The sequence below is a fragment of the Camelus ferus genome, chromosome 12 (assembly GCF_009834535.1).
Source record: "Camelus ferus isolate YT-003-E chromosome 12, BCGSAC_Cfer_1.0, whole genome shotgun sequence".
Lineage (NCBI taxonomy): Eukaryota > Metazoa > Chordata > Mammalia > Artiodactyla > Camelidae > Camelus > Camelus ferus.
Genome location: NC_045707.1, coordinates 1,671,449 through 1,683,559, shown reverse-complemented (window position 1 = coordinate 1,683,559; position 12,111 = coordinate 1,671,449). Strand labels below are relative to the sequence as shown.

General features: G+C 51.0%; 1 protein-coding gene across 4 annotated transcripts in view; it reads right to left on the bottom strand.

Moving 5' to 3' along the window:
* The window catches only part of TOM1 (target of myb1 membrane trafficking protein), a 39,541-nt gene extending 28,013 nt beyond the window's left edge, over positions 1–11,528 (bottom strand). The window contains exon 1 of one of the 4 annotated variants that reach the window (XM_032492104.1): positions 11,289–11,528. In XM_032492104.1, the coding sequence (XP_032347995.1) occupies positions 11,289–11,340 (52 nt within the window). In that variant the 5' untranslated portion in view covers positions 11,341–11,528. The remainder of the gene's footprint in view (positions 1–11,288) is intronic. The other 3 variants (XM_032492106.1, XM_032492108.1, XM_032492107.1) reach the window with 3 other exon arrangements.
* Between the last annotated feature and the right edge of the window lie 583 nt (positions 11,529–12,111).

The following is a 12,111-nucleotide window of genomic DNA, read 5'->3' as shown; positions in this document are numbered from 1 at the left end:
TGGTTGTGTGTTTTTAAATAAAAATCCTATTCCATACCTTTAAGAGACACACTGAAATATTCATCAGTGAAATGATAAGCTGTTTGGAATTTGCTCTAAGTAACACCTATCTCTGTTCCCCGCCCCTCCCTCCCCACCACCTGCCTCCATCCCCTGCCCAGTGCCCCTTCATCCCATCTGCCCTCTCCTCTAGCTGCCTCCAGATGCCCCCTTCCTGCCCACCCAGTCTCTCCCACCCACCCCTCTGCCCTCCCACCACCCTGTCTGAGCAACTGTTTGTCCAGCCCGGCGCCAGGTGCCAGGTGCGAGAGAGACAAAGATGAAGAACAGAGTCCCTGCCCTTGAGGGGGTCTCACAGCAGTCAGGGAGAGGAACTGGACAGACATTTTTAGTGCAAAATGACAAGTGATGTGACTGAGGTCAGTCCAGGGCACTGGGGGGGGGGGCCGAGAGCAGGGGGTGAGCCCCGACAGGGGGACCCGGGAAGTTTCCAGTGAGGAGGTGCCATCTGAGCTGAGCACAGAGCATGAGCTGCCAGGCTGGGGAAGATGAGCAGGGATGCTCCTGGCGGGGGAAGGGCATGTGCAGAGTGAATGGTGCAGTGATGAACCATAAGGGATGACGGGGAGGAGAGGGGCTAGAGGGTTAGTCTAAAGGACTGGGGAGAAGAGACCTGAAGGAGGGAGAAAAGGCAGTGCTGAGGCCGGGAAAGATCCAGGACCCCAAGGGAGGCTGAGGATCCAGAGGGGAACAATGCCTATGGCCCGGCAGACCACTCCTCAAAGCCAGACAGAGGGAATCAGGCACAGACAACCCCTAGGCTGCCCCACAGCCTCGTCCCCGACCAAAGCAGTGGCCCCAACCCAGCGCCCAGCCCTGACCCCTGGGGAGCACGGGGTGTCTGCAGGGCAGCAGTGGGGAGGGGGAGCCTTTTCTCCCCGTCTCCTTCCTTCCTGTCTTCTAGGAGTCAGCGTGGGAAATTGGTGCTGGGAGCTTGAGTGCAGGAGGCTACACGCTCAGGACACAATGCCAGCACGTTCAGGACAGAGAAAGAAAGAGCCTTGTGTCGAAAGGCATTGCTGAGCTGTCACAGCAACCCTGAAACCGCCGACCTTCAGACTTCTTGCCAGGTGAGCCCAGCGCATGGGGCAGGCCCGGCTGTGTTGGCTGGTCTCCCATCTGTCACTTGCAGCCAACGTATCCCAAAGCCTGGTGGCAGGATGTGGCTTGGAGACCCGGCCTTCTTCCTACTTCCTCTTCCCACCAAGTGCCTTCTGCCAGGATCCCCCCCACCCCTCGCCCCCACCGTTCTACTCCCTCAGCCCTCTGTGCTTGTGAGAGAGCCTGACCTTCCACCAACATGCTCCTCGCCGTCTCCCTCCTGTGACCCATGCTCCTGAGCCCAGCCCAAGGTCAAGTCTCCCTGTGACAGCATTTTGTGCAGGCCACAACTATAAGCTCTGTTTAGTGGAGTTGTTAAAATAACTCCTTGGTATTTATTTCTCTATTCTCTGTCTCTCCCATTAGGCTGTGAATGCCAGGGTGGAGATTAAGGCTCATGAGTCACTGAATTCTCTACTCCAGACAGGACCCGGTCTGAGATAAACCTGCAGTACGGGTTTGATGAATGACTGAATGAGGAATGACACCAAATGCATGAAGACAATAAATCCTAGAGCACGTTAATTTAAATAAATATTCCCACCCTTTGGCTTTTATTGATCCCTAAGGAGCGGTTGCGTAGAAACCCTAATTTTTCTTCCATTCAGCAGTCCTATGACCAATTTTTTTTTAAGTGTCAAGTCCCTCCTTAATCTCACCTCCATGCTACCTTCCTCAGTTCCTATGACCACTCCACCCTGGCCGTGACCTCTGGAGCCTTCACCACTCCCATCGATCCCCTTGGGACACAGGCCAGCTGTGCTGTCCTCCTGGAAACGCAGTGTGCGAACTCACTCACCTGCCCACGCTGGATGTGGTATTCGTGTTAACTCACCCTGTGACTACATTAGGTATTTATTAACTCTTCTGGCTGAAGCAGACTGTAGCAGTCTGTGGCTTGTGAAAGACAGCTCTCCACCAGCCCACACTGTTTAGCTTTTCTTGGCTTCCCTGTAGCCGGAAGAGGCCCTGTGACTCAGTTCTGGCCACTGAGACACAAGTGGAATTCTCTTCCCAGTGGCTCCTGGGGAAGGTTGTGTTCTCCTGATAACAGGATGGCTTCACCTGTGCTTTCTGTCAGGTCAGGGATAAGCAGCAGGAGGCAACCAATATGCTAAAGATGTGTGTCTGCGAGGAGGACAGAAGGAACTATGATGAACAAGCTTGTCCCTAGATGGACCCTGGACCCAGACATTTTCCTCAAAGGAAACCTGGCAGGTCCCTTTCGATTCTAAGGGGAAGCAATGAGGTGGAAAAGTTAAAAGGGTGGGATCTGGACACAGACAAATCCTAGTTTAAGTCCTGACTTGAGTACTCACTAGCTGTGTGACCCTGAGAGAATTCCTTAACCTCTCTGTGCCATAGTTCCTCTCCTGCAGAACAGAAATAACTAAAGCGCTCACCTTCCAGGGCTGTGTGAGGAAGAAATGGGAGGATGCACGTCATGAGCTCTGTGTCCCACTGAGCCCAACAGCCAGCACCAACACAAACACTGCCAACTATAAAAATATCAACCCCAAACTCATTGTTTGAAAACTTCAAGCATTCCTTCCCATAAAATAGATTTTTAAATCACATACATGCAGAAGCCATTTTTTTTTCTTTCCAGTTAGCAAACTGTCTTGAAGCCTACTTTCCAAATGAACAGCTCTTTCCAGAACCAGCATGGAAAGTTCCATCAGTTTCCTGAGTGGCTAAGCCATCCTTCCTCAAAACCCTGGCTGCCTCTCCCCTGCCATTTTGTAACCGCAGAGGAACTCTAAAATACCTTACAGAAGGCATAACTTCTGCAACCCCCAATTTTAAAGTTGATGTAACTAATTATAGCACCTAACTGAAGAAAATTTCAGTCAGATGAAGGAGGGCTTTAAAAATTTTTTTTCTTTAAAAGTTTTACTTGCTACTTATATTTCTACATGAATTTAAGAAAGATAATAATTTAGCAGAGAGAAAATTTAATTAATTTTGATCATGTAGGTATTCGATAATGCTTCAGTGAGTATTGATGTCTATTTCATGGATGGGAAAAGTGGTAGTTTTAAAAATTATTACTACTATCATTATTTTTTAAAAATGGAGGTATTGGGGATTGAACCCAGGACCTCATGCATGCTAAGTACACACTTTACCATGGAGCTACAGCCCTATTCCCTAGATGAAGGAGGGTTTTAAAAAAATATCCAGGTAAGAAGGAGCAGGGCTGTGACAGCAGAGGCTTGAAGTGGCTGCCCAAGGTGTGTATGACATTCTCTTTTTCTTCCCCCAACATTTGTGAGCTGGGGGAAGAAAAAGCTGGGAAGGAGAGGAGCTGGCACTTGAACCCTGATCTTCTGATGCAGAGTCTAAGCTCTGACCTATTCAAAGATGTTACTGACACATCTATCTATCTTTCTATTTATCTATCACGAGATTTAAGGAATTGCTTATGCTACTATGGAGGCTTGGCAAGTTCAAAATCTGCAGGGCAGGCCAGCCGGCTGAAGACTCGGAGAACACATATGGCTCAAGTCCAGAGGTTGTCTGCTGGCAGAATTCCCTCTTCTGGAGAGGCCCGTCTTTCTTCTATTAATGCCTTCAACTGATTGGGTGAGCCCCCTCCCCACACTGGGTAATCGCTTTTCTCAAATTCTGACTTAAATGTTAATTTCACCTAAAAAGTACCTTCACAGAAACATCCAAAATAATGTTTGGCTTAATACCTGGGTACCATGGCCTGGCCAACTGGACACATAAAGTTAAACACCCCAAGGGTTTATCCTCGATCAATGCAAACAAGTTCCAGGAGAACAGGGGACGCCTCTGTCTGTCCTTCAATTTTCCTAGTCTCAGCTGCATGCGGTCTGGCTGGCTCTTCCCTCCTCTTCTCTCTGGCTCCCTCCTTCCCTTCTTGCCCCTCCCCATCAATAGCAAAGCCCAGGTCCTCCCCATGGGTCTTGCACAGATGTTTGGTCTCCACGGCACTCTTCGGTGCTCGACTGATTGCCAAGTTTCCCATGTCCGTGGGGGCAAGAGCCCCTGGGAGGTTTTGTCACTTGCCTGGGGGACAAGGCTGGGAAGGGGAGGAGCTGGCACTTGAACACAGATCTTCTGATGCAGAGTCTAAGTTCGGACCTATTCAGACTGCTTATGTCCGAGTGGCCAAAATGTACCACCTGGGAAAGCGTTAGGTGAGCTCATGGGCCAACGTAAAGACGTTTTTAGAGTTGCGTATTTAATGTAGAGTGGAAGGGAGAAACACGAACCAGCTCATCAAAGCCATGATTTCGGAATGTAATTACAGGATAAACTGAAATTTAAAAAGGTGAGCCAACGAGAGGAAAACATTGCGAAAATAAAACTAAAGGTGGTACATGCAGGGCAGAAGTCCTGGAAAGCGCTAGCCTAGACTGAGACCTCCTTGGTAAGGAGGTAAAGAGTTAACTTGTCCTGAATCCCCCTGCTTTTCATGGGGTGATGGCCCCAAGCTAATCAGAAGACACTGAGGGTTTTTGTTTTTGTTTTTTCCCTAAAACCAAAAGGGCGGAAATCCGGGACTTTACTCTTATTTCTTTGAGCTCAGTGAGGGAACAAAACCTATTCACCAGCTCCAGCTGTAGGGTCAGGCAAAGGCTTTAATTCCCAAGTGAGAAGTGGCTCCACCCCACAGCCTGAAACCTGACGCATCTGTGAATGTGGCTGCCACCCAGCCAGCCAGCAACTGCTCACTCCCAGCGACACCAAGACCAGACAGAGGCTGCACTGGAGCCAGAGCCCTGGGTGGGCACCTTGGCTCTGTCACAAATTGAGACTATGCCCTAACAATGATGATAACACTGAGGAAAAATCACAACAGCTAACAACGATGGATAACTGCCGTCTGGCAGGCATTGGGCCAAATGCTTCATAATGTGGCAACACAACAGTCTCCCAACACAGCAACGCAGCAATCCCAACTGATACATGCCATTACTACCCTTATTTTATAGACAGGAAACTGGAGAACAGAGAGGTCAAGTAACTTGTGCCAGGTAACAAAGCAGGGAAGGATAAACTAGGACTCAGACCACCTGGTCTGTACTCAGGAGCTCATCCCGGACTGCCTTACTATGTGCTATGCAGCCAGCTGACATGAAGCATTTTCTAGACATTAGTCCCTGTTATTCTCAAGACAGAGATTTGAGTTCTAACCTGGAACCAGCACCAGAGCTTCAAGACGTGAGGGCTCCCTGGGGCACAGAGTAGGAAGTGGCAGAGATTCTGACGCACGTGGTCCAGAGCTGGAGTATCTTCAAGCATCTCTGCTGGGGGTGCTCTGGGACCCCACTTTGAAGAACAATGCCCTCCATCATTCTGCCTCTGGCTCAGAGGTCAGCAAACTATAACGTCCAAATGCAGTCTGCTTTGATATGGCCTACAAGCTAAGCACGGTCTTTACATTTTTAAATAGTTGAAAAAAAATCCAAAGAAGAAGAACATTTCACGACATGTGAAAACCACACAAAATTCAAATTTCAGTGTCCATAAATAAAGCTTGACAGGAACACAGCCGGGCCCTTGCACTGCTTACCGTCTGCCTGCTTGCCACTCTCATGGCCCCCCCAAACTAAAAATATTCACTATCTGGCCCTTTACAGGAAAAGTTTGCAAATCCTGGTCTAGTCAACCCTGCCAACCATTCAGGAATCCTCTTTGCAGCCTCCCTTCCCTCTGACCTCTGCCTTCACACCTCCAGGGGTGGGGAGCTCACTACCAAAGGAGGCAGCCAGTCCCAGCGTGAGGTCTGTGCTGGCACTGGGCTCCCTCCGTGTAACGTCACTCCTGCCCCCGCCCCTGGGCCGGTGGTCAGTTCTGTCATCCCTCCACAACGGCTGTCAGTCTCTTTCTTCCCTCTAGTATCAACCCTCTTTTGTCTTCCCCTGTCCCCTCAGTTGCTCCTCATCGTTACAGAAAGGGGCTGTGGCACAGTTAGCAGAACTGGAAATGGACCCAGTTCTCCCGCCTCCCAGCCTGGAGACCCCTTGACATCACTGCTTGAGCGTCCAGTTTGGTTTCCAAAATGGCACCTCAGAGGGCCCAGGATGTTCTCCTCCTGCTAATGCCTGTGGTCTCTCATCCGTGATGCCTTCCGGTGGCTCCCCTGGCTTGGCTTTTGCGGAGCTAAGGGCGACTCTCCCTGACCTTCCACCTCCCCTGTCCACCCCAGGGCTCAGTCTCAGCTCTGAGCTCTTCTCCCATCACATCCGGCTAACACCACCCCAACTACCGGGGGGCTGGTCCCCCGCTGCCCGTAATTTACAGTCTCTCCTGTTGGCAACCTGCTTTCAAGAGTCAGTTGTGTCTGCAGCTCAAAGCGCCAGGGGTGAGCCAACAGTCGGAAATGGAAAATGGGGTTCTTGGGTTGCCTTCTGTCATCCCTCTATAACAGTAAGATCTGTCCTCACAGAATACCTGGGAAAGGTTTTAAAATCCTTGGAAGAAGAGGGCTGGGTCAATTCCAGCTAGTGCTCATTATCTGGGATCCTTTCAGCCACAGACTGCTGCCCTTGGGAGAATCTCCCACTAATAGCTGAGGGTGTGTGGACAAAACATGTCATTGCTCTTCCAGTAAACAGACCATCAAGCCCTCAGCCACTGCAGCCCCCCAGCCTCCACACAGTGCACCCTGAGGGGAATTCAGGATGGAAAAAAAAAGATACTGGCTCTAGGTAGTTAAGATGCATATCAACGGAATGATTTCAATAAGCCCAGACTCTTACATCTTCCTGTACAGAGAAAAGCACTAAAATCATTAACTTGAGATGTCTTTTTTTTTTGTGGTTAGCAGTAATCTTTTCATGTTTGACTACAGGTTTTTCCCCCATGTATCTTGGCTCTTCCTTAAGTCTTTGGAACAGTCCCTCAGAGCTATCTGAGAGGCTGCTACCCCGGGTTACAGTCCTCGGTAAGGTCCCTGGATAAAATATAATTTTCAATTGATAGATTGTGCATTTTTCTTCAGTCGACAGATGAGTGACCTGGAAATGTGCACAGACCCAGATATGCATCATAATCAGAAAAGCTAGTTGTGGGTCGAACAATAATTGTGGATGTTGGAGGGCTGGGCTACTGCAAATTCCAAATAAGCATCGAGCAGCCAGGTGCAGTGTGATGAGGGTGCAGGACAAGACCAGGGCTCTGCAGCCAGAGAGACCTGGGTCTGGGTCTTGACTCTATTAAGCTGAGAAACCTTAAGAAGTGATACCTTCCTTCAGACTTAAATTTTAGTGATATGAAAAAAGTACAAAACCTTGCAGGGCTGAAACCGTGTCCCCCTAAAACTAGGTTACTCTGCCGAGTTTCTATCCAGAACTCTATCCCCTTCCTTGTCCCGTACCTGTTCCCCTCAAGATTGAAGAGTACTGGGGGAGGGTATGGCTCAAGTGGTAGAGCGCGTGCTTAGCACGCATGGGGTTCTGGGTTCAATCCCCAGCACCTCCTCTAAGAATTAAATAAACCTAACTACCTCCCCCAACCAAAAAAAAAAAAAAAAAAAGATAGAAGAGTATTAAAGAAAAGAGGGGACTCAAACAGAGCAGGACCCTGTGGGGCCCTCCCAGTTACAAAAGCCTTTCTGTGCCCCCAGTTTCTTGTGTGTAGGAAAAAGGCTTCAGCCTCCTAGACCTTCCCTGAGTTCCAAAGGGCAGATTCATACAGTCACTAACTAGGGAATGAGGGCATGCGGAAAAAAGGGAAAAGCAGTCAGGAAACAACCGTGCGGCAATAAAGCAGGGTCCCAGCTCCTCCTCCTGTCCCTGTACCACAGTCTGACACAGCTCTCCGAGTTCTTCTGCAGGAGCTGGGCCCCCACCCAGGTGGAGGATGGTGACTTCAGGCTGAGCACAAGCACGTGGAGCCCAGACTGGCTGGAACCCGAAGGCTGATGACTGAGATTCCTGGAACATCACCCTGTTACCGCCCCATCAGCCAATCAGAAGAAAGTTACAAACCCTGCAGCCCTCCCCCTAAATTTTTGCCTTTAAAAACTCTTCCTTGAAAACCATCAGGGAGTTTGGGTCTTTTGAGCATGAGCAGCCTTGCAATAAACCTTTCTCTGCTCCAAACTCTAAGGTTGTGGTTTGTTTAGACTCCCTGTGCGTCGGGCACAAGAACTTGGGCTTGACGACAGGGCCAGGAACATTAATACTTGGGATACCAGCATGGCGGCACCTGGCATTTGGCGTTTGCTCACAAACTGTTATTTTCCTTTTCTCCTTTCTTCCCTCCTACTGTGTGCCAGGCACCAGGCTAAGCGCTGAGCGTCTGGCTCAGTAAGGTACAGCACCTGCCCGTAAGAAATTCAGTCTAGCAGGGGAGACGCTTGCACAACTACTAACAGGAGGGGGTGGTGCTTTACTAGTGTGATGATGGTGGAAATAATACAAATGATGATGTTTCCTGCACACTCACAACATGCTCCAGGGAGCATCTCACTTTACTCCACAACCGTCCTAAGAGGTGGGTGCTGTTATAACCTCCATTCCACCCAGGAGGAAGCAGAGGCTCAGGGCCCATGTGAGGGAGCCTGTGGAGCAAGGGTGATGGGAAGGTACATAGGCAACGGCTGGGTCTGAAGGAGTCAGAGAAGGCCTCAGGGAGGAGGTGACGATGCCTGGGGCTTTGAAGGATGCACACAGGAGCAGGCAGAAGGAGCAGCAAGCACCAAGGGTGCATATAGGGGGACAGAGACTTCATGAGTTGAGTGACACTCACCCCTGATTAATACCATTAGGACCCACTGTGCTCAGAGCTGCCAGTTCTGAGGTGAGAGTACCAGGCTCTACTCTCAACGAGGGGATGGAGTCGGCAGGCTTGAGAAGAGATTACTTCACCCCTGCAGCTTACAGAAATATAAGCAGCTAATACAAAAGGTCATTAGTAATCACAGCCAATCAGTGCTGTTGCCACCTCTTCATCTTAAAAAAAAAAGAGAGAGAATACTGAAGACATTAACTCAAATGGCAGACATTCTTCATTTAGTTCTACTTTTGAAGTCTCTCCAGCTTTGGTTCAAATTTCAGGAGCTCTGGGCTTTCCTATTGATTCACTGGGGGCTTAGGTGAGTCACAGTCTCCCCCTCCTCGTCTCTGGGCCTCAGTTTCCCGGGTAAACGAAGAGGATGGGCTAAGAGCAGAGGTTTTCAGCGTGTGGTTTCCAATCCAGGGGCTACCTCAGACCAACAGGGTCACTAGCTCTGGGGGTGAGGCCCAGCCTTCGCTGCTTTAACAAGTCTTCCAGGGGATTCTGATAAGAGCCCTGGGTTGGAAAAGCCCCAGGGTAAGGACGGGTCCATTCCCGCTGTAAAACTTGGTCTGTGCTCTCAGGTATTATGAGTTAGCAGCACGCTCTTTAGACTGGGTATTTCTTGTCCAAGACAGGCAACCTTTCAGGGTAAGAAGAGAAGCTCTTTTGTTTGGCCATCTAAATCCCGGAATCTAGATGAGCTTTTCTAGAAAAGTCTGAGGAATATGTGATTGCTTTTTTTTTTTTTTTTAAAGTAGGAAGCCTCAGACTTGGCTTGTGATGAAAGCAGTGGTATCTGCAGTTGGAGAAATGAAGATGAGAAAAGAGCTGCCTTCTCTTTTCAGCTTCCAAACAACGACTCACTGGGTGTGTGTGTGTGTATGTACACGGGGTTGGGGGTGTGTGCGGAGCAGTGGTCCTGAGAGGGCAGCTTCCCCTCTCTGGTCCAGGATCTTGCTGGTGTGTAAATTCTCTACTGCCAGCTCCTTCTTGAAGAGCTTTGATTACAAAACCTCAGAAGAGCCACAAACGGTTACGTGGGCGATTTCAACACAGAGCTGGGTCAACAGACTTAAGTAAGGTTTGGCTTCCAAGACAGTAAGAATGGAAAGAATGTCTTGTCTAAAAGATCCAATTTTCCCAGGCGGACTTAAGGCTAAAAACCATCAAAAAGATGAGGAGTTTCACAGTACTGCCTGTGGCTTCTTCATGCAAGCAGGCACACCCAGGCTGTCCTGAAGAAGTGTTAGCTGTTTGGGCCATGACCTGTGGGTCCTCTCTGCACTGGTGGGCAGGAATGAGTGCCTATGAGACGGACTGTCCGGCCATTTCCAGGAATTCCCGACACTCACTTAGTGGGATCTCAGTTACAATGATGACAAATAGTACCACTTCCTTTTATATAGCATTGGCCATGTGCCAGGCACTTCTAAGTACTTTTACACTTATTAACGAGTTTAACCTTCACAACAGCCCCAGGGAGGTAGGGACCATTATTATCCCCTAATCACAGGTGAGGAAACCTCCGTACAGAGAGCAACGTCACAGAACCTATTAAGTTTCCTGTCAACATGGGGGCATAAGAGTCAGGAGACCTGGGCTCTGAGCAGGCCTGTGTTTCGGCCAGAGTGCTTGGCCGTTCCATCTACTGAGAAATACGGGAGGCCGAATCAGGTGGTTTCTAAGCTCACTTCCTGCTCAGGGTCTGCGACTCTACGCGGTCCACCTGATGCCGGTTGGTGAGGGCAGCCAAGGCAGGCACGCCCTGGGGCTTTGGTTTCGAAGGCCTGGCCTCTTCGTCGAGCGGGTTCTCCAGCGTATAGCCCGGGCCTGAGGGAGGCAGGACTCCCTGCCCCCCTTCCCAGACGCAAAGCCCTGGTCTCCTGGTCCTGGGAGAATGGACTTCCAGCCCTTCTCAGATATCCGTGTCCGGAGCGCCCGGCGAGCCAGTAAGGAGACGAGGCGAGAGCCCAGGCGGCGCGACCCAGGCTAGGGAAGCGACGAGGGAAACGGCCGAGGGGTCCAAGGATTGCAAAACCACGCAGTCCCTTTAACCCCCAAAACTTTCTCCCTGGACTCGCGACCCCAGCAGCCGCACATTGGCTGAGCCGCAGCCGCCGGGACCCGCCTTCTCTATTTATTGGCTGCAGTAGGCATCCACCACAAACTGAGGCTTCCTAATGGGCCGCTACTCTTGTCAATCAAAGTAGGCGGGAGGATGGGCGGGGCCAAGTGGGGGAGAGGCACGCCAGCCTCGTTCCCCTTCCAGCCTCGCTCCGGTGTGTGACTGGGGACCTGAAGGCGCCCCGGGGGGCCGCGGCCGGGCGAGAAGCCCTGCGTTGGGGCTGCACGGGGCCCTGGGGACTCACCGATGCGCTGTCCCACTGGAGAGCTGAAGGGGTTCCCCAGGAGAAAGTCCATCGCCGCCGCTGCCGCTGCCACTGCCACCAAGCCGGGGAATCAGCTGACGGCAACCGCCAGCGCCGCCGACTCTTCACGTGACGCGCCGGACGGTCCTCGAGGAGGAGCAGCTGGGGCGGGGCGGAGGGAGTCTGGAGCTCGGCCTCAGGCCCCGCCCCCGACGTAGAGGGTCGGCTCCCGGTGGAGGAGGGCGATGACCTCACTGCGGCTTGCTCTGCGTCGGTGGACGTCACGCACGACGTAGGGTGACTGCGGACCTGGGGGCGTGGGTCTCGCTAAGCCACTCCCCCGTCTTTAAAAAACTGGTTTAGGGGCGTGGTCTTTTGATCTCTACACACCCGGAAAACCAGTCTCAGACCAGGGAAACGTCTTGGGTAGGTTACCTAGCAAGCTCAGACTACATCTCTGTTAGTCTTAGCCCCCTAGGACCTCCCTGTGATACACACCCACCCTTGTGGTTGACAGCCTCTCTGGCCTGTCTCCCTGCCCAGACAGGACTCTTCTCTTTGAGGTTAAGTTCTCCCGGCTGCAAGATATATCCTGCTTGCAGCCTAAATTTCTTTACCCCAAATAGGAGGCAAGGGCCAGGGATTTGCGACACCTTGACACTGAGAGCCAACTCAGCGAATTGTAGCTGGGGCCGGGGTAGAGCCCAGGGTGGCAGAAAACAGATACCACAAGTGCTTCCTGCCATTCTCTGCCCTTCGTTTACTGTGTAATTCAAAAAGCCAGCTTCCATTTTCTCTGGATTCTGGAATTAGATCAAGGACC